Below are 21,464 nucleotides of genomic sequence, written 5' to 3'. Positions count from 1 at the left end.
GTGAGCTGAGATCATGCCATTGTACTCCAGCCTGGGTAACAAGAGCGAAACTCTATCGCTTTTTTTTTTTTTTTTTGACATGGAGTCTCGCTCTGTGAGGGTGAAGCACAGCGTGACCAAGCAGGAGGGCGGGAGACAGGAAGCCCCGGTGGAAGGCAAGCTGGTGGGGCCCCGCAGGAGAGCGAGGTCGAAGGCCTGTGGGAGCAGTGGCAGAGAAGAGGGAGGGGAGGGCCACACAGGAGCCATGCGAAGGACACGGACAGATGGATCGGATGTGGGAAAGGGGGTGGGGAGGGACTGAAGACGATCCCCAGGTTCCTAGCCTCTGGGAGCTGGCTGTTGCCTCCGGTAGGTAGGCAGAGTTCTGCAGCAGCAGGGGGCCAGGTCAGGGGACCCTGATGGGTCTCCCTTGCTCTGGAGGTCCCTGGCTCCATGGTCAACACAACAGTGCTCCAGAGTGGCTCTGGGGGCTTCTGAGCAGTGGCTCCTTCTCCTCCCTTCTGCCCCTGGCATAGCAGTTGAAGTCCCAGTATCCAATGCCTCAGCTCTCGCCTTCTTTACCCCCTCCCAGGACTCACAGAAACCCTCTGGACCCAGTCATGGGCCAAAGACACCATCATGCAAGGGGGTGAAGGCTCCAAACCCATCCGTGTCCCAGGCGTGGAAGCAGGACCGCGAGCAGTCTCTGGCAGCAGCCTATGTGCCGGTCGTGGTGAACTCTAAGGGGCAGAATCCAGACAAGCTCAGGTTCAATTTCTACACCTCCCAGTACTCCAACTCCCTGAACCCCTTCTACACCTTGCAGAAGCCTACCTGTGGCTACCTGTACCGTCGGGACACTGACCACACCCGCAAGCGCTTTGATGTGCCTCCTGCCAACTCGGTCTTGTGGCGCTCCCAGGCCTGAGCCAACCAGAAGCCCCTCACCCTTCATCCTCACCCCTGTGACCTCAGGTCCACAAGGGGAAGGGCTGCTCACTGCAGGAGGAGCGACCTGTATTCGCGCTGAGACAGCTGTGCCATGCCCGCATATCGACAATGATAAAAGGAGGTCTCTCTTCTCAGCAGCAGTTCCAGTTTGTCCTTCCTTTCCCTGGCATCTGAATGGTGGCTGTGAGTGGGTAAACAGCCCATGGGGATGTTATACTGTAAGGTTATGTCCAGAGGTTCCTGAAGACTTGGAAGGACTTGATTCTCAGTTCCCTAACCCCAAAAGTAACCTCAACCCTTCTCCAGAGCCTGAGTCCCAAGCAAAGCCAATCCTGGCTCCAGCCTCCTGATGGTCCAGGCTTAGACCCCTCCAAAAATAAGGAAGAGAGGGTGGGCGCGGTGGCTCACACCTATAATCCCAGCACTTTGGGAGGCCAAGGTGGGCGGATCACCAGAGGTCAGGAGTTCAAGACCAGCCTGGCCAACATGGTGAAACCCTGTCTCTACAAAAATTAGCCAGGCATGATGGCGGGTGCCTATAATCCCAGCTACTCGGGAGGCTGAGGAATGAGAATCGCTTGAAGCCAGGAGGCAGAGGTTGCAGTGAGCCGAGATTGTGCCACTGCACTCCAGCCTGGGCAACAGAGGGAAACTCCGTCCAAAAAAAAAAAAATTAATTAAAAAAAAAAGGAAGAGATCCATTAATTGGCCATGACTCCTGCTCTTTTACAAGGTCATCTTACCCTGGTTGGAGAAGCTGCTGCAGAATGAGGAAGAATGAGGAGAATGAACACAGTCTCTAGGGAGTCCCCTCCCAGACCCAGTTTTACATAAAGCTGCTCCTTCTGACTTGTAGTTTGTTGGTGGGGGAGGATTTCCCATCCTTGCTGTCTGCTCTGGTCCAGAAGAGCTGGCTCTGAGGCTAGTTGAGCTCATGGGTCATGGGACATGGAAGACGGGGATGGAGGCAGAGGGCACTGGATTCCCAGCAGTGGCCTGAGTGAGTCCCCAGTCACTGCCATTCAGAGGGACCCCAGTGGTGTGCTGGAGCCAGCTCGTACTGGCTTGTAAGAGCTGGTTGTGCCCATGTCTTCCCTACCCCGCAATCAGTGACTTCCTGTTGGCAATTTGAAATCAGCTGTGGTGGGAGCATTTACACCACAGAAGCGAGCAAATGCCTACAAATTGGAGTTTCTTTTTTCCAGAGAGCTCATCATTAAACATTTACCAGCACACCACAGGGTGAATTCAGCTGGTTTCGTTCCTAGGAGTCCCGTCCCCCTGTAGGTATGGTGGTGTATTTCGTGGGCATAATTTCTGTGCAGGAGAGGTTGGGGTTGGTGTGGGAAGGAGAGACAGGTGTCCGGAGACCCCGACAAGCAGCCCACAACACAGGCCAGGCTGTCCTGTCGGCCTTTCTTTGAGAAGATGGTAAGCAGTGCGGAGGGAAGCGGAGACCCCTCGAGGCGACCCTAACAGCATAGAATCCGCGTTTTCCTCTTGGCTTGCTGTAGGTTCTCTTTCGAGTAAGAGTTTTCCTCAAATGCCTGATGAGCCTTGACTGGCCTCAGACCATCTGGCATCTGTACCAGGTCTCTCTTTCTGCTTGGTCAGTGTTCAAGGAGCCAGGCATGGGAGGCACGTGGTGGTTTTCTCACCCTCCGTATGTAGAGTTTCTTTTAACGCTCCATTTACAGAATGGCACATCTCTCTCCTGAGGTTGTGCCTAGAGACTAGGGCCTCTCTGGCCAAATCTCCAGAAGAACCTTCAACCAGGGTCAGGAGGGGACTGATGCAGGGAGATGCCTGTTCTGCTGCCTCACGGAGGGCATTGGAGAAGCTAAGTGTTCATTATACAAACTTTGGCCCGTCCTATTTTCTGCTCCACATGTGCTGCATCCCAGCCTTCAGGGACACCTGGTACCTCTGCCTCCCCATTCCTGTGGCAGGAATAGGTTTGTCCCGAGCTCCGCAGCCTCCTCCTCTTTGAAAGCATTTAGGTTTCGACTTTCTCCACTCTCATAAGAAAGACAGTTACCACTTGTTCATCTGCCTTGTTTTCCAAAATTTTATTAGAACCCCCGTATCTGCTGTCTTTTTTCCTTTTTTTCCCTTCTTTCTTTCCTTCCTTCTTTCCCTTTTCTTCCTTTCTTTCCTTTCTTCGCTTTCTTGCTTTCTTTCTTTAGAGATTCACTCTTATTGCCCAGGCTGGAGTGCAATGGTGAGATCTCAGCTCACTGCAACCTCCGCCTTCCAGGTTCAAGCAATTCTCCTGCCTCAGCCTCCCGAGTAGCTGGGATTACAATGCCTGTAATTTTGGTTAATCCCAAAATTAACCACCACGCCCAGCTAATTTTGTAATTTTAGTAGAGACAGGGTTTCTCCATGTTGGTCAGGCTGGTCTCGAACTCCTGACCTCAGGTGATCCACCCGCCTTGGCCTCCCAAAGTGCTGGGATTACAGGCGTGAGCCCCTGTGCCCAGCCCCCTTTTCCTTTTTTGAGACAGAGTTTTGTTCTTGTTGCCCAGGCTGGAGTGCAATGACGTGATCTTGGCTCACCGCAACCTCCTCCTCCCACGTTCAAGCGATTCTCCTGCTTCAGCCTCCCACGTAGCTGGGATTACAGGTATGCGCCACCACGCCCGGCTAATTTTTGTATTTTTAATAGAGATGGGTTTCTCCATGTTGGTCAGGCTGGTCTCGAACTCCTGACCTCAGGTGCTCTGCCCGCCTTGGCCTCCCAAAGTGCTGGGATTACAGGCGTGAGCCACCGCGCCTGGCTTCCTTTTGTCTTTAAAACATGCATTTATTCACATTTTAGTGGGATTTTGAAAAGAAGAGATAAGTGGAAGTTTTCAGTCTGTGTATAACTTAGAAGTCTTGCTCATTCATTCAGTCAGTCAGTCACCGAACAGACCCTGTGGGCTGTGGGCTGGGTCCTTAAGATGCAAAGATATTAACAGGAACCGTCCCTTCCCTCCTAGATCCTATAGCCTTTGCAGGGTGAGGGGCAGGGTTCCCATGATGAGTCTTCACTTTCCCAACAGACACCTCCTCCCCTGCCCTGGAGAATGGGCTCCCTCTTGAGGTTCATCTTGGTAATGCAGCCTTCATGGACGCCCTTAGAAACCCTTTACAGAGCCGGGCGCGGTGGCTCAAGCCTGTAATCCCAGCACTTTGGGAGGCCGAGACGGGCGGATCATGAGGTCAGGAGATCAAGACCATCCTGGCTAACAGGGTGAAACCCCGTCTCTACTAAAAAAATACAAAAAACTAGCCGGGCGAGGTGGCAGGCGCCTGTAGTCCCAGCTACTCGGGAGGCTGAGGCAGGAGAATGGCGTAAACCCGGGAGGCGGAGCTTGCAGTGAGCTGAGATCCGGCCACGGCACTCCAGCCTGGGCGGCATAGCGAGACTTCGTCTCAAAAAAAAAACAAAAACAACAACAAAAAAAGAAACCCTTTACAGAAGCTGACCAAGGTATCACCTTGATTTGATTGAGTGAGATAGGCCCAGGAGGCAAGTGAACCTGTGCTCAGGATCCTTCTGTGTTTCTGTGGAGTGGAGGTGTAAGGAGGCAGCCTTGGAGGGGATTAGTCTGGCCTGGGATCGCTGCCCCTCCTGTCTCTTCCTGGCTTGTCTTCCCACCTCCCTGCAGCGGCCCCATTCCGCGAGGTGGAGCTTCTTCCTTTGATCTGGCTTCTGTCCCAGGAGGGATTCGTGCAGACAGAGCAGCCGGGGAAGGCAGGAATCTCCCTCACTGTGTATGCTGTGTGACCTGTACCCTGGCCTTCCGTGCCCTCACGCATTCCTTGTGCATACTGCTTCCTTGGGGCCTTGGTGTTGATCTCAGTCCTCCTTGCCTGGGCATGCCTGTCTGAGGGGATTCCATTCCCACCCTGGGCTGGAGACAAGGGGTGGGCACCCTCCTCCCGCAAAGGGAGCAAGCTCTCTGTCAATGGAATTGTTGGGCAGAGGGCCACAAGGGGAGGGCTGAGGGAGAGGGCGCTGGAGCGAGAGGCTCGAGGGGCTCGTGGGGTGCCTCTGGCTCTATCCAGCCCTTCTGCAGAGGTGTGAAGGCTTAGGAGAAAAGCATGATGATGAGGTGGGAAAACTTTGGCACCACCACTAAAAGGCTCGTGACCTGAGCGGGTGATTTAAATTTTCTGCCCCAAGCCCCTTTTGTCTCATGTGGTAATAATAATACCCACCGCACAGGACTTGCGCACCTATTCAACAAGCAGAGTTTCATCCAGTTTTAGCTTTTTAATAATTCTTTCTTTCTTTTTTTTGATTCGGAGCTTCACTCTTGTCACCCAGGCTGGAGTGCAATGGTGCGATCTCAGCTCACTGCAACCTCCGCCTCCCGGGTTCAAATGATTCTCCTGCCTCAGCCTCCTGAGTAGCTGGAATTACAGGCGCCCACCACCACACCCAGCTAATTTTTGTATATTTAGTAGAGACAGGGTTTCGCCATGTTGGCCTGGCTCGTCTTGAACTTCTGACCTCAGGTGATCCACCCTCCTCGACCTCCCAAAGTGATGGGATTACAGGCGTGAGGCACTGCGCCCGGTCCCAGGAATTCTTTCTTTAATCATATGTGCGTGCATGCAAGCACTCAATATTTTTCTGGGCTCAAGTCGGTCAGTCAAATGTTACTCTTAAAAAGGTAATTTAGGAGAGTCGAAGTGGGGACTATTAACAGAGAGGTGGAAATAGTTAAGGGAATGGTGATGTACCCAGAGAGTAGCGAGAGGGAAGCCCTTATCATGCCTGGCAGGGCAAAGGGAGGGAGCCGTGATTACAGGAGCCCAGAGAGCTATGGCAGGAGCGGTGGTTGAAGGTGGAGGGAAATAACCGCTGCCCCAACCCTAAGTTGGCAGGGAGCAGTGAAGACAACAAATGTCCCAGCCCTTCTCCCTCTCCACCCTCCAGTCTTCCTCCAGCTTCTCAGTGGATGAACCCACCTGAAACCGGAGGGCAGCAGAGTCTGAGTGATGCAGTCTGTGGGGTCAGTCTCCTGGGGCTCAGACCTGGAGGAGAAAGGTGGAGAATGAGTGGGGGCAGGGCAAACAGAACAACCAGCCCACGACTGTGTGGAATGTGTGGTACCAGGGGCTGGGGGCAGGTGAGACACAATAACACAATGGTCTCCACCCTCTGTGCTTGCTGGGTTCCTTAGAGCACACTGGCAAGAAAGAGTTGCCTATATAATACTTCCAGAAAGAAATGAATGTTATGTCCACGTTATTGTAGAAGAACGAATGTCATAATAGACTCTAGGGTGACCCCAGTGATTTCTACCTCCTGTTATTCCTGCCTTTGTAAAATCCTCTCCCTTTGAGTGTGGGTGAGGCCCGTGACGGTGCTAACCCATAGAATATGGCAAAGAACGTCACTCTGTGGATTATGTTAGGTTATATAGACTTCAGCAGATTGCAGAGAGACTCTTCTCACTGACTTGAAATAAGCAGCTGTGGTGAGGAAGATGGTGTAACAAGGAATGGAGGGAAGTCTCTAGGACCTGACTGTGGCCCCCAGGCAATGTCAAGTGAAAAGCCAGCTCCCTTGCCACATAGCCACAACAAAATGAGTTCTGCTGACAACCTGAATAAGTTGGAAGTGGATTCTTCCCCAGTTGAGCCTCCAGATGAAAATACAGCCCAGGTGACACCCTGAGAGCAGCCTTGTGAGACCCTAGGCAGAGGACCAGCTAAGCTGTGCCTGGACTCCTGGCCCATAGAAACTGTGAGATAATAAATGTATGGCTGGGCATGGTGGCTCATGCCTGTAATCCCAGCACTTTGGGAGGCCGAGATGGGTGGATCACCTGAGGTTGGGAGTTCGAGACTGGCCTGACCAACATGGAGAAACCCCATCTCTACTAAAAATACAAAATCAGCCGGGTGTGGTGGTGGGTGCCTGTAATCCCAGCTACTCCAGAGGCCGAGGTGGGAGAATCGTTTGAACTTGGGAGGCAGGAGGTTGCGCTGAGCTGAGATTGCGTCATTGTACTCCAGCCTGGGCAACAAGAGTGAAACTCCATCTCAAAAAAAAAAAAATATATAATAATAATAATAAATGTGTGTAGTTTTAAAACTGCTGACTTTGTGGTTGTTATGCAACATAGAAAACTAATATAACACACACATTAGCCAGAGTTCATCACAGAGACAGAGCCAATAAGATATATATAGAGGTGTGAGAGAGGATTTATTAGGGGGATTGGCTCACACGTTTATGGAGGCTGAGAAGTCCCACAATATGCCATCTGTAAGAAGGAGAACTGGGGAAGCCAGTAGCATGGTTCAGTTCAAGCCTAAAGGGTTCAGAGCCAAGGAAACTGTTGGTGTAACTCTGGGTCTGGAGCTGAAGGACTGAGAACGTGAGAGTGGGGAGGGGTTGCTGCTGGTGCAAATCCTGGAGTCCGAGGGCAGGAGAAGAAGGGTGTCGCAGCTCCAGGGGAGAGAGGGAGAGAGGGAGGGAGAGAGAGAGAGAGAGAGAGAGAGAGAATTCACCTTTCCCCTGCCTTTTTCTTCTATCCAGGCCTAAGCTAATTGGATGGTGCCCACCCACATAGGCTGAAGGCAGATTCTCCTTACTTAGTCTATGAATTCAAATGCCAGTCTCTTCGGCAAGCACCCTTACAGAAACACCCAGAAATGAAGCTTTACCAGTTTGCTGGGTATCCCTTCATCCAGTCCTAAAATTAACGGTCACAACACATAAAATATCAGGATGCTGCGGGAGGAAGATATTTGAGAGCGATTTGGGAAGGCTTCACAGAGGAGGTGGCATTTGTGCTTACACATGAAGAGGGAGAGGGATTTAAATAGACAGAGAGGGAAAGATGAGCTGCTGCCTTGTCCCCAACCTCTTCATTTCCCAATCTCGGGCCTGAGAGGCCTCTGCAAGGACACATTTTCCAGCTGGGCCCCAAGCAAGTTCCCAGAAGGAGTCCTTCTCTCCTCGCCCCTTAACTTGTTGTGGAGAACCCGACTGAAGCAGGGAGAACTCAGCTCCCCACCCCCGTGTACCCGCCGTCAATTTATGCGGAGTAGAGGTACAACAGTCTCAGTTGGTCTCTTTTTCAAAAATAACTATTCTCTTTGATTTTGTGAGCAACATATGCTCATCATGAACAATTATTTTTTCCCTTTGAGACGGAGTCTTGCTCTGTTGCCCAGGCTGGAGTGCAATGATGCAATCTCAGCTCACTGCAAGCTCCGCCTCCCTGGTTCAAGTGATTCTCCTGCCTCAGCCTCCTGAGTAGCTGGGATTACTCAGTCTTCCAAGTAGCTGGGATTCCAGATGCCCGCCACCACATCAGGTTAATTTTTGTATTTTTAGTAGAGACGGGGTTTCACCATGTTGGCCTGGCTGGTCTCGAACTCCTGACCTTGTGATCTGCCCACCTCAGCCTCCCAAAGTGCTGGGATTACAGGCATGAGCCTGAATCTGATAAGGTTTTAACAAGGGCCTCCACCTTCCCTAGGGCCTGACTACAGCTGGTAGGTGGCCCTTGTGAGGCAAGTTGAATGTCTGTTCCTACACATAGCCCTTCTAGCCGTCCAGGGCCCAGAGTGAATGGGGCTAAAGGGACAAGAGCATGATTGGCTCTAACCTAGGGATGCTGCTGTGTCCAAGATGCAGTATAAGTGCACCTAGACTGTAGTGAACAGCACGCCAGACGTGCTACTGTAATAGATACAAAATAACGTCATAGCCAAGATTTATGGGACACTTACCTGGGCCAGACCTTGTTCTAAATGCTTTTCTTATATTAACTCACATACTCTTTTTTTTTCTTTTTTTGAGATAGGGTCTCGCTCTGTCATCTAGGCTGGAGTGCAGTGGTGCGATCTTGGCTCACTGCAACCTCTGCTTCCTGGGTTCAAGCGATTCTCCTGCCTCAGCCTCCCAAGTAGCTGGGATTACAGGAGTGTGCACCATCACACCTGGCTAATTTGTGTATTTTTAGTAGAGATGAGGTTTCACCATGTTGGCCAGGCTGGTCTCGAACTCCTGACCTCAGGTGCTCTGCCCGCCTTGGCCTCCCAAAGTGCTGGGATTACAGGCGTGAGCCACCGCGCCTGGCTTCCTTTTGTCTTTAAAACATGCATTTATTCACATTTTAGTGGGATTTTGAAAAGAAGAGATAAGTGGAAGTTTTCAGTCTGTGTATAACTTAGAAGTCTTGCTCATTCATTCAGTCAGTCAGTCACCGAACAGACCCTGTGGGCTGTGGGCTGGGTCCTTAAGATGCAAAGATATTAACAGGAACCGTCCCTTCCCTCCTAGATCCTATAGCCTTTGCAGGGTGAGGGGCAGGGTTCCCATGATGAGTCTTCACTTTCCCAACAGACACCTCCTCCCCTGCCCTGGAGAATGGGCTCCCTCTTGAGGTTCATCTTGGTAATGCAGCCTTCATGGACGCCCTTAGAAACCCTTTACAGAGCCGGGCGCGGTGGCTCAAGTCTGTAATCCCAGCACTTTGGGAGGCCGAGACGGGCGGATCATGAGGTCAGGAGATCAAGACCATCCTGGCTAACAGGGTGAAACCCCGTCTCTACTAAAAAAATACAAAAAACTAGCCGGGCGAGGTGGCAGGCGCCTGTAGTCCCAGCTACTCGGGAGGCTGAGGCAGGAGAATGGCGTAAACCCGGGAGGCGGAGCTTGCAGTGAGCTGAGATCCGGCCACGGCACTCCAGCCTGGGCGGCATAGCGAGACTTCGTCTCAAAAAAAAACAAAAACAACAACAAAAAAAGAAACCCTTTACAGAAGCTGACCAAGGTATCACCTTGATTTGATTGAGTGAGATAGGCCCAGGAGGCAAGTGAACCTGTGCTCAGGATCCTTCTGTGTTTCTGTGGAGTGGAGGTGTAAGGAGGCAGCCTTGGAGGGGATTAGTCTGGCCTGGGATCGCTGCCCCTTCTGTCTCTTCCTGGCTTGTCTTCCCACCTCCCTGCAGCGGCCCCATTCCGCGAGGTGGAGCTTCTTCCTTTGATCTGGCTTCTGTCCCAGGAGGGATTCGTGCAGACAGAGCAGCCGGGGAAGGCAGGAATCTCCCTCACTGTGTATGCTGTGTGACCTGTACCCTGGCCTTCCGTGCCCTCACGCATTCCTTGTGCATACTGCTTCCTTGGGGCCTTGGTGTTGATCTCAGTCCTCCTTGCCTGGGCATGCCTGTCTGAGGGGATTCCATTCCCACCCTGGGCTGGAGACAAGGGGTGGGCACCCTCCTCCCGCAAAGGGAGCAAGCTCTCTGTCAATGGAATTGTTGGGCAGAGGGCCACAAGGGGAGGGCTGAGGGAGAGGGCGCTGGAGCGAGAGGCTCGAGGGGCTCGTGGGGTGCCTCTGGCTCTATCCAGCCCTTCTGCAGAGGTGTGAAGGCTTAGGAGAAAAGCATGATGATGAGGTGGGAAAACTTTGGCACCACCACTAAAAGGCTCGTGACCTGAGCGGGTGATTTAAATTTTCTGCCCCAAGCCCCTTTTGTCTCATGTGGTAATAATAATACCCACCGCACAGGACTTGCGCACCTATTCAACAAGCAGAGTTTCATCCAGTTTTAGCTTTTTAATAATTCTTTCTTTCTTTTTTTTGATTCGGAGCTTCACTCTTGTCACCCAGGCTGGAGTGCAATGGTGCGATCTCAGCTCACTGCAACCTCCGCCTCCCGGGTTCAAATGATTCTCCTGCCTCAGCCTCCTGAGTAGCTGGAATTACAGGTGCCCGCCACCACACCCAGCTAATTTTTGTATATTTAGTAGAGACAGGGTTTCGCCATGTTGGCCTGGCTCGTCTTGAACTTCTGACCTCAGGTGATCCACCCTCCTCGACCTCCCAAAATGATGGGATTACAGGCGTGAGCCACCGCGCCCGGTCCCAGGAATTCTTTCTTTAATCATATGTGCGTGCATGCAAGCACTCAATATTTTTCTGGGCTCAAGTCGGTCAGTCAAATGTTACTCTTAAAAAGGTAATTTAGGAGAATCGAAGTGGGGACTATTAACAGAGAGGTGGAAATAGTTAAGGGAATGGTGATGTACCCAGAGAGTAGCGAGAGGGAAGCCCTTATCATGCCTGGCAGGGCAAAGGGAGGGAGCCGTGATTACAGGAGCCCAGAGAGCTATGGCAGGAGCGGTGGTTGAAGGTGGAGGGAAATAACCGCTGCCCCAACCCTAAGTTGGCAGGGAGCAGTGAAGACAACAAATGTCCCAGCCCTTCTCCCTCTCCACCCTCCAGTCTTCCTCCAGCTTCTCAGTGGATGAACCCACCTGAAACCGGAGGGCAGCAGAGTCTGAGTGATGCAGTCTGTGGGGTCAGTCTCCTGGGGCTCAGACCTGGAGGAGAAAGGTGGAGAATGAGTGGGGGCAGGGCAAACAGAACAACCAGCCCACGACTGTGTGGAATGTGTGGTACCAGGGGCTGGGGGCAGGTGAGACACAATAACACAATGGTCTCCACCCTCTGTGCTTGCTGGGTTCCTTAGAGCACACTGGCAAGAAAGAGTTGCCTATATAATACTTCCAGAAAGAAATGAATGTTATGTCCACGTTATTGTAGAAGAACGAATGTCATAATAGACTCTAAGGTGACCCCAGTGATTTCTACCTCCTGTTGTTCCTGCCTTTGTAAAATCCTCTCCCTTTGAGTGTGGGTGAGGCCCGTGACGGTGCTAACCCATAGAATATGGCAAAGAACGTCACTCTGTGGATTATGTTAGGTTATATAGACTTCAGCAGATTGCAGAGAGACTCTTCTCACTGACTTGAAATAAGCAGCTGTGGTGAGGAAGGTGGTGTAACAAGGAATGGAGGGAAGTCTCTAGGACCTGACTGTGGCCCCCAGGCAATGTCAAGTGAAAAGCCAGCTCCCTTGCCACATAGCCACAACAAAATGAGTTCTGCTGACAACCTGAATAAGTTGGAAGTGGATTCTTCCCCAGTTGAGCCTCCAGATGAAAATACAGCCCAGGTGACACCCTGAGAGCAGCCTTGTGAGACCCTAGGCAGAGGACCAGCTAAGCTGTGCCTGGACTCCTGGCCCATAGAAACTGTGAGATAATAAATGTATGGCTGGACATGGTGGCTCATGCCTGTAATCCCAGCACTTTGGGAGGCCGAGATGGGTGGATCACCTGAGGTTGGGAGTTCGAGACTGGCCTGACCAACATGGAGAAACCCCATCTCTACTAAAAATACAAAATCAGCCGGGTGTGGTGGTGGGTGCCTGTAATCCCAGCTACTCCAGAGGCCGAGGTGGGAGAATCGTTTGAACTTGGGAGGCAGGAGGTTGCGCTGAGCTGAGATTGCGTCATTGTACTCCAGCCTGGGCAACAAGAGTGAAACTCCATCTCAAAAAAAAAATAATAATAATAATAATAATAATAAATGTGTGTAGTTTTAAAACTGCTGGCTTTGTGGTTGTTATGCAACATAGAAAACTAATATAACACACACATTAGCCAGAGTTCATCACAGAGACAGAGCCAATAAGATATATATAGAGGTGTGAGAGAGGATTTATTAGGGGGATTGGCTCACACGTTTATGGAGGCTGAGAAGTCCCACAATATGCCATCTGTAAGAAGGAGAACTGGGGAAGCCAGTAGCATGGTTCAGTTCAAGCCTAAAGGGTTCAGAGCCAAGGAAACTGTTGGTGTAACTCTGGGTCTGGAGCTGAAGGACTGAGAACGTGAGAGTGGGGAGGGGTTGCTGCTGGTGCAAATCCTGGAGTCCGAGGGCAGGAGAAGAAGGGTGTCGCAGCTCCAGGGGAGAGAGGGAGAGAGGGAGGGAGAGAGAGAGAGAGAGAGAGAGAGAGAATTCACCTTTCCCCTGCCTTTTTCTTCTATCCAGGCCTAAGCTAATTGGATGGTGCCCACCCACATAGGCTGAAGGCAGATTCTCCTTACTTAGTCTATGAATTCAAATGCCAGTCTCTTCGGCAAGCACCCTTACAGAAACACCCAGAAATGAAGCTTTACCAGTTTGCTGGGTATCCCTTCATCCAGTCCTAAAATTAACGGTCACAACACATAAAATATCAGGATGCTGCGGGAGGAAGATATTTGAGAGCGATTTGGGAAGGCTTCACAGAGGAGGTGGCATTTGTGCTTACACATGAAGAGGGAGAGGGATTTAAATAGACAGAGAGGGAAAGATGAGCTGCTGCCTTGTCCCCAACCTCTTCATTTCCCAATCTCGGGCCTGAGAGGCCTCTGCAAGGACACATTTTCCAGCTGGGCCCCAAGCAAGTTCCCAGAAGGAGTCCTTCTCTCCTCGCCCCTTAACTTGTTGTGGAGAACCCGACTGAAGCAGGGAGAACTCAGCTCCCCACCCCCGTGTACCCGCCGTCAATTTATGCGGAGTAGAGGTACAACAGTCTCAGTTGGTCTCTTTTTCAAAAATAACTATTCTCTTTGATTTTGTGAGCAACATATGCTCATCATGAACAATTATTTTTTCCCTTTGAGACGGAGTCTTGCTCTGTTGCCCAGGCTGGAGTGCAATGATGCAATCTCAGCTCACTGCAAGCTCCGCCTCCCTGGTTCAAGTGATTCTCCTGCCTCAGCCTCCTGAGTAGCTGGGATTACTCAGTCTTCCAAGTAGCTGGGATTCCAGATGCCCGCCACCACATCAGGTTAATTTTTGTATTTTTAGTAGAGACGGGGTTTCACCATGTTGGCCTGGCTGGTCTCGAACTCCTGACCTTGTGATCTGCCCACCTCAGCCTCCCAAAGTGCTGGGATTACAGGCATGAGCCTGAATCTGATAAGGTTTTAACAAGGGCCTCCACCTTCCCTAGGGCCTGACTACAGCTGGTAGGTGGCCCTTGTGAGGCAAGTTGAATGTCTGTTCCTACACATAGCCCTTCTAGCCGTCCAGGGCCCAGAGTGAATGGGGCTAAAGGGACAAGAGCATGATTGGCTCTAACCTAGGGATGCTGCTGTGTCCAAGATGCAGTATAAGTGCACCTAGACTGTAGTGAACAGCACGCCAGACGTGCTACTGTAATAGATACAAAATAACGTCATAGCCAAGATTTATGGGACACTTACCTGGGCCAGACCTTGTTCTAAATGCTTTTCTTATATTAACTCACATACTCTTTTTTTTTCTTTTTTTGAGATAGGGTCTCGCTCTGTCATCTAGGCTGGAGTGCAGTGGTGCGATCTTGGCTCACTGCAACCTCTGCTTCCTGGGTTCAAGCGATTCTCCTGCCTCAGCCTCCCAAGTAGCTGGGATTACAGGAGTGTGCACCATCACACCTGGCTAATTTGTGTATTTTTAGTAGAGATGAGGTTTCACCATGTTGGCCAGGCTGGTCTCGAACTCCTGGCCTCAAGTGATCCACCCAGCTCGGCCTCCCAAAATGTTGGGATTACAGGCATGAGCCGAGCCACCGTGCCCAGCCCCACTTACTGCCCTTAACAGCCCTATCAGATGGGCACCATTATTCTTATTTTAAGAATGAGGAAACTGAGGCTCAGAGAGGTTAAGTTACTTGCTCAAGGTCACCCAACCAGTAATGTAAGCAAGAAACAAGCTTGTGTTGTTTTCAGCCACTGAGATTTTAGAGTGGTTGGTTACTGTAGCATAGCCTAGCCCATTGTAAGATATGTATACACATATATTTGATATATGTTACCTATTGTATAAATTGTATATTTATATAAATCTATTTACATGTAATTATATATTATTTATATAAATTGTATAAATTGTGTATCAGTGCACAACTTGATCAAGCGTCCAAGGCCCTGGTGGGGAACGCAGAAATATGGGCAATGGTTCCCTCTAGATGAGTTAGGAGACCTGGGTGTGGCACATGTGTAAAGGAGGAAGGCAAACAAGGGAAAAACGGCAGGGCAAGCACTGGCTTTAAGTTTTCCTGGCAGCATCCAGATTAAGTGCACCTGCACCCAAATGCTGGTTCCGTAATTGAGCCAGCTTTTAAATGTGTGGCCAGGGAGTACACATCCCACCAGGCATCAGAGAAAGCTGTTGCTGCATAGACAGTCCCCCCAGGCTTGGCCTGGGAGCTTTCCAGGCCCAGCAGGTAGCAGCTCACCCATGCACCTATGTGCCTGCACTCTCCCACTCACACACACCCCAGGGGACCAGGCACACACTCCATGTCCCCCACCCGTGCCCCTAGAAGGTGATGGTGATGGTGATGGTGTGAGGCTCAGAGTCAGATGGAAGGTTGAATTCAGGGCTCTCAAGATGGGAAAGATGCAACCTTCAGGAACACGAGAGTGTGGCTAGAACAGGACCAGTGTGTAAGAGTGTGTGTATGTGTGTGCACTGGTGTGTACTGGTGCAGGCTAATGTAGGAGGGGGTTCTCTCTGGCTGTTCAAGGCTTATCTTGGAAGCCCACAGACTCTGCATCCACCCAGGTGCCCTTATATGTTAGCACATCCATGGTACGATTGGACCCACTCAGTCATGATGGCCAAGTGCAGTGCACAGCCTGGATAACTGTACACAGCAGCCCTGTCAGGAGCCCACAGTTGGCCATCTCTGGACAAGAAGCCAGCTCTATCTCATATATACCTCAATTCCATGATTGCGGGCAGAATCCAAAACCATTGTGAATCCACTCAAACCGGGAGAAGAAGGTCGCAAAGGTCATAGGATCAGAGCAGCTTCTGGCTGACACCCACTCCGTGGTGGTAAGAAGGGATTAGGAGATTGCAAACTGGGTTAAAAAATCCTCTCACCTACAGCTCAAGGCTGTAATCCTAAGGACTCTGCTTCTCTAAGCCTTGTTCTATTTTCAACTCTCTTCTCCAGGGTACAGTCTCCACTGGGGCTGCAAGGATTTAGTGGAGACTCTTAACACCAGTTCTCTGGCATCTGTGAGTTTGAGTGTGGGCCATCAGCTTCTTCCTTCTTCTCTCTTCCTCTCCACATTTCCCGGTACCATCTGATCCATCAGGCCCTTCTTTGCTCAGGCCCGAAGGACTCAGGCCTGTGAGAGAGGACGGCCCGTTGTCGCCAAGACACCTCTGGGTGAGGAGCAGCGAACAGGACCTGTCCATCTCAGGTGTCAGCCCCCTGAAGGTCTGAGCAATGGGCAACGTGATGGAGGGAAAGTCGGTGGAGGAGCTGAGCAGCACTGAGTGCCACCAGTGGTACAAGAAGTTCATGACTGAGTGCCCCTCTGGCCAACTCACCCTCTATGAGTTCCGCCAGTTCTTCGGCCTCAAGAACTTGAGCCCGTCGGCCAGCCAGTACGTGGAGCAGATGTTTGAGACTTTTGACTTCAACAAGGTGAGCAGGGGCCCAGTGGCAGGGAGGGGGAGTGCTGGAGGGACCCCTCTGGAAGCCTGACCAGCTGAGGGTGAGGAAGAGCAGAGAGGAGCATAGAAGTGTCTGCTGGGGAGCGACTTCATTTATTCAGTCATTTGTTTGCTTGAGAGGTGGGTTTTTTTTTTTTTTTTTTTTTTTTTGAGACGGAGTCTCACGCTGTTGCCCAGGCTGGAGTGCAGTGGCGCGATCTCGGCTCACTGCAAGCTCCGCCTCCCGGGTTCCCGCCATTCTCCTGCCTCAGCCTCCTGAGTAGCTGGGACTACAGGCGCCCGCCACTGCGCCCGGCTAATTTTTTGTATTTTTAGTAGAGACGGGGTTTCACTGTGGTCTCGATCTCCTGACCTTGTGATCCGCCCGCCTCGGCCTCCCAAAGTGCTGGGATTACAGGCTTGAGCCACCGCGCCCGGCCTTGAGAGGTGGGTTTTTGACGCTAGGGTTTCAACGGATCTAATGTTTGTGCTTTAATGAGCACTGACTGAATCAGGCACTGGGGGGTTATAAATGAATCAGACACTGTCCCTGCCCTCACTTTCTAGGGCAAGACAGAGAAGCCCCAAAATTAGTGTAATCTGAGGCTGAATCCAATGGCTTCCTCTGCCTCTGCCACAGGCATATCTTGGTTTACTCCAAAACGAGCGTAAACACTTCCAAGATGGTCATTGAACACCTGCGATGTGCTGGTCCCATATGTGGTGCTTTTGCAAAACACTTTGAAGCTTTCAAGGGTGTAGGTGGAGGGGCAGAGAGCAGGGAGCAAGATGATGATTCTCCAGCCTTGCTGTCTGGCATGGGCAGGCCACTCATAATGTTCTGTGGACATGAGGACTGGAGACAGACAGGGTTGCCTGGTCCCTGGAGAATCCAGAATACTCCCAACCTCAAAATACCCAGTGACCTCAGATCACTGGGTATCACCTTTTCTCAAATGAGCCTGAAGGTCCACACAATGGTCATATTGTGTATCTCCCTAGTAGCCCCCTGGATGCACTGGGTAAGGGCTTCCTGATTGGTAAGCTAGAGAGGTCACTGAAAGGCGAATTTGGGACTGTGGGTTTGCGTCCCTAGCTTTCATCAGCTGGGTGACCTTGAGCCCATCATCTCCCCTCTCAGTCTTGGGGTATTTATGATGCTGTGGATGTCGGGAGAATTAGTTAAGAAGTTTGTTGGTTTTTGTAGTAAGTTTCCACTCATTTGGAACTATTTGATCAAGACATAGTTGTGGAAGAACCCAAATCTGCAAACGTGGCTCCCCGCCCTGTGGCCCCTCACTTGAAAAGTGAGGACGAAATGAGGTGCTGCCACATGTCCTCTACAGACCCGGGAGAGGCTCCTTCCCTCGCTGCCCAAAAGGTCCAGGCACCATCATGGGTGGGGCTTCTTGGGAAAGCTGGGGCTCAGTGGCTATTTAAAACTCACTAATATTTGAGGATAAGGGACCAAAGTAGATTACAGGCTTTGAGTCCCAACCTCAAGTGTGGTATGAGGGAGCCCGAGGGCTTTCCCGAAGTGGGAGCAGGTGAGCAGAGTCCAGAGCCTGTGGTACGGAGACTTGAGGGGATGGCGTCATCATGTTCAACACTGAAAATGCTCCCGAAGAAGGAATAACTCTTTTTTTTTTTTTTTTTTTTGAGACGGAGTCTCGCTCTGTCACCCAGGCTGCAGTGCAGTGGCGCAATCTTGGTTCACTGCAAGCTCCGCCTCCTGGGTTCACGCCATTCTCCTGCCTTAGCCTGCCGTGTAGCTGGGACTACAGGCGCCCGCCACCGCACCCGGCTAATTTTTTGTATTTTTAGTAGAGACGGGGTTTCACCGTGTTCGCCAGGATGGTCTCGATCTCCTGACCTCGTGATCCGCCTGTCTCGGCCTCCCAAACTGTTGGGATTACAGGCGTGAGCCACTGTGCCCGGTCAGAAGTTTTGATACAGAGAGGAGTTAAACAAAACAGGGATAGGCAAATGACAGCACACAGGCCTGTTTTTGTAAATGAAGTTTTATTAGAACTCACCACATCTATTTATTTACATAGACAATTGTCTATGGCTGCTTTCACATGAAATGACAGAGGATGTGTGGCTGCAAAGCTGCATATTTACTCTTTGGCTCTTTATAGAAAAAGTTTGCCAGTCCCTGCACTAAAAAAATGGTTGTATCTTTGGGATGTGCAGGGCTGGGGAATACAGAACATGAGCGGGGAGTGAGACCTGGGGGACAGGCATTTGCTTTGCTTACTTCAAATGTTTGTCTGGGCTTGGGTTTTGTCTGACGATCACACAGGTGCACACAAATCTATGTAAATCTCCATCTGCATTTGAGGACTGGTATAGGATGATTTAGGAGACCCAGTTTTCTAGGCAAGACTTTGTCATTCACTAGCTGTGTGGCCTAATCTCTCTCAATTTTGACTTTCTGTCAAACTAGAGACAAAAATACTCACCTCTTGGGGATGGCCGTGAGATTAAATGAGTAAAGTGAATAAAGCTGTCAGCCTAGGAAGTCCATGGAGAGCACTAAAAAACCGTTAGTATTGCTATATATTTTCATTGAATCTAATGCATACCACAACCTTGAAAAGTGCACACTGTCATTCCATTTTATAGCTGGGAAAACGGAGACTCAAGGTCGTGAGACTTATCCAAGGTGATTTAGGTCTTTCTGGCACAAAAATCCACACCTTTTCCATTGCCCCTTTTCAGACATAAAAAACAAACAAACAAAAAAACTGCAAAAGCAATCCAGCTCATCGTAGAAATTTCCAACAATACAGAAAGATAAAAAATGAACAGCAAAAGTATCCTCAACCTGTGTCCCTTCCCCAAGAGGAAACCTCTTTAGCAGTTTTCTTGCTTATTCAACCAGTGCTGTCTAGGGGCCTCTCCGGACTCTGTTCTGATGACAGCCCTGGGAGGTGGGCTGGGACTGAATGAGCCCACTGTGGGGCTCAGAGTGGTTAAGGCCTTCCGGGGGGCCTAAGCCCCTCAGGCGGCAGGGTGAGAAACTCCCAAAAGCTCACCCAAACCACGCTCCCATCCCTGGGGGTGCAGTTCTTCCTCCTCTCATCTACGCACACGTCTCCCATTTCCCCTAACTGGAAAGTCTCATGCTTGACAATCACAGGGAAGCAGGCAGCGCCCGCTAAAATCCAGATGCCTGTGAACAGACCGCGCCATAGCCATTCACAGCCCAGTGGGTGCTGGCTTATTGGATTTGACTGGCAGCCTCTGAGGTAGGCAGGGTGGGCTATACAGGGCGTCTAGGAAGACTGACAGGTCACGGCGGAGACAGGGCTGGCCTCCCTGGCCGCATCTCCTAAGGTCCAGGGTTCCCCTCAGCATCTCTTGGGGCTTGCCGAGATGGGTGGAGACTTGGGTTGTGATGGGCGGGGCCTGAGGACAGAGTGGGCGGAGCCCGGGTGGGCTCACGGCGGCCACGCCCCTCGCCCAGGACGGCTACATTGATTTCATGGAGTATGTGGCGGCGCTCAGCCTGGTCCTCAAGGGGAAGGTGGAACAGAAGCTCCGCTGGTACTTCAAGCTCTATGATGTAGACGGCAACGGCTGCATTGACCGCGACGAGCTGCTCACCATCATCCAGGTGCAGAGGGCCCGGCCAGGGCTGGGGGCAGCGGCCTGGGTGGGACCCGGAGCTGAGAGCCCAGGGTTAGAACAGCAATCTCAGGATTGAGACAGGATGTGGGACTGAGGATCCTAGTGGCAGCTGTGGACCTCACCAGCTGCGTGACCCAGGCCACGTTCCTTCCCTTCCTGGGCCTCAGTTTCCTCATCAATACCAAAAGAAGATAGAAGTTTGACTCTTGAGTCCCAGCTCTGCCTAGGCCCCCAGGTACCCTGCACTCTACTCCTCATTGCTCTTGGGAGCCGCCCAAGCTCTGACCGTCCCCACTGCCACCCTTGAGATAGGATAAGGATGGGCCCCTCTCACTTCTGCCCCTTCTTCCCTCCCAGGCCATTCGCGCCATTAACCCCTGCAGCGATACCGCCATGACTGCAGAGGAGTTCACCGATACAGTGTTCTCCAAGATTGACGTCAACGGGGATGGTGAGCGGGCCAAGGAGGGGCTCCCCAGGGGAGGGGTCACCATGGATGTGGGGTCATGAGGGGTGGAAGGTCACTAGAGGAGAGGGGAAGGAGGGGAGGAGGAGGCCCAAAGGTCCCCGGGCTAGTCACCTCCTCCACCTGCCCCAGCCACAAAGTTGGCTTTTAGGGGCCCCTGGACCAGAATCTGGGCTCTGGGTGCCTCTGCCTGCTGCACCTGCAGGTCGCTTCTCCTCGCCTGGGCTCTGTCCCTGCCCCTGGCAGGAACCCGGTTCTGTGCTCTGGACTGCAGAAATGAACACCCTCCTCCCCCTGATTCCCTTTCTCTCTACCCCAGGGGAACTCTCCCTGGAAGAGTTTATAGAGGGCGTCCAGAAGGACCAGATGCTTCTGGACACACTGACACGAAGCTTGGACCTTACCCGCATTGTGCGCAGGCTCCAGAATGGCGAGCAAGATGAGGAGGGGGCTGACAAGGAGGCCGCTGAGGCAGCCGGCTGAGCGCACCGCCCAGCTGCTTCTGCACTAGCGGGTGGGGTGGTATGGTGGTGACTGGTGGTGTTGCTCTTGTCTTAACCCTAGATAGAATCTACTAAACTCAGAGGCTTAGCTCGCCTCTTTGGGGTACATGGTGGCAGCAGAGAGGCAGCAGTGGGAGGCCAGAGCCAGGAACAGTGAAGGATGGTTCCTGGCCCCTCTGAGTGACAGCTGACTGCAGCACTCCCTGCTGGGGGCACTGTTCAGCATCCCTCTGCTGTCTGGTGACCCCCTAGCCCTTCTGGCTCCTCTCCCAGTTTTTCCCAGCTTTCTCCACTGAGCTTCTCCATGCTCTTCTGGATGTGGACTCTCTGAGGCAGAGCTGAACTTTCCCAGGCCTCTTACGGAATCCTGCAGATCCGGTGGCTGCAGCTTCAATCTCAGTGCTGCAATCACACATCCATTCTGCCCCGGGGACCCTGGAGCCTACTTGTGTGCTTTGCATTTGATTCACGCCTCCCTTCAACAAGCATTTACTGAGCACCTACTATGTACTAATGCTAGATGTTAGATGTACAGAGAAGACAGTTTTCATCCTCAAGGAACTCATAGGCTAATGGTGAGACCTACAGACAAACATCATTATAATAAAACATGCTAAGAGAACTTATGAACAGATTTCTG

The 21,464-nt window shown here is 51.6% G+C and overlaps 2 protein-coding genes across 10 annotated transcripts in view; both read left to right on the top strand.

Annotated features, from left to right (window-relative positions):
* The window catches only part of LOC105489610 (ciliary microtubule inner protein 3), an 8,568-nt gene extending 7,504 nt beyond the window's left edge, over positions 1 to 1,064 (top strand). For both annotated transcript variants that reach the window (XM_071097056.1, XM_071097055.1), the window contains exon 2: positions 572 to 1,064. In XM_071097056.1, the coding sequence (XP_070953157.1) occupies positions 572 to 907 (336 nt within the window). In that variant the 3' untranslated portion in view covers positions 908 to 1,064. The remainder of the gene's footprint in view (positions 1 to 571) is intronic.
* LOC139355287 (guanylate cyclase activator 1A) lies at positions 1,004 to 21,464 on the top strand. 8 transcript variants are annotated; one of them, XM_071097050.1, is made up of 7 exons: positions 3,453 to 3,556; positions 15,515 to 15,610; positions 15,732 to 15,796; positions 15,893 to 16,211; positions 19,692 to 19,841; positions 20,213 to 20,306; positions 20,641 to 21,464. In XM_071097050.1, the coding sequence occupies exons 4-7, from the start codon at positions 16,011 to 16,013 to the stop codon at positions 20,802 to 20,804; spliced, it is 609 nt and encodes a 202-aa protein (XP_070953151.1). In that variant the 5' UTR covers positions 3,453 to 3,556; positions 15,515 to 15,610; positions 15,732 to 15,796; positions 15,893 to 16,010; the 3' UTR covers positions 20,805 to 21,464. The 8 variants fall into 8 exon arrangements, with proteins under 8 accessions (XP_070953148.1, XP_011752843.1, XP_070953151.1 ...); XM_071097047.1 differs by lacking the exon at positions 15,515 to 15,610 and adding an exon at positions 1,004 to 1,121 and having other exon boundaries at positions 3,459 to 3,556; positions 15,732 to 16,211; XM_011754541.2 differs by lacking the exons at positions 3,453 to 3,556; positions 15,515 to 15,610 and adding an exon at positions 1,009 to 1,113.

The sequence above is a fragment of the Macaca nemestrina genome, chromosome 5 (genome assembly GCF_043159975.1).
Source record: "Macaca nemestrina isolate mMacNem1 chromosome 5, mMacNem.hap1, whole genome shotgun sequence".
In the NCBI taxonomy this organism is placed as follows: Eukaryota; Metazoa; Chordata; class Mammalia; order Primates; family Cercopithecidae; genus Macaca; species Macaca nemestrina.
This window is presented reverse-complemented; position numbering and strand designations above follow the sequence as displayed.

Bases quoted from the DNA above. Each gene is read 5' to 3' on its own strand.
- LOC139355287 (XM_071097047.1), top strand. From the start codon at position 16,011: ATGGGCAACGTGATGGAGGGAAAGTCGGTGGAGGAGCTGAGCAGCACT. The intron at 16,212-19,691 runs GTGAGCAGGGGC...CCCCTCGCCCAG, and splicing joins AGACTTTTGACTTCAACAAG to GACGGCTACATTGATTTCAT. The intron at 20,307-20,640 runs GTGAGCGGGCCA...TCTCTACCCCAG, and splicing joins GATTGACGTCAACGGGGATG to GGGAACTCTCCCTGGAAGAG.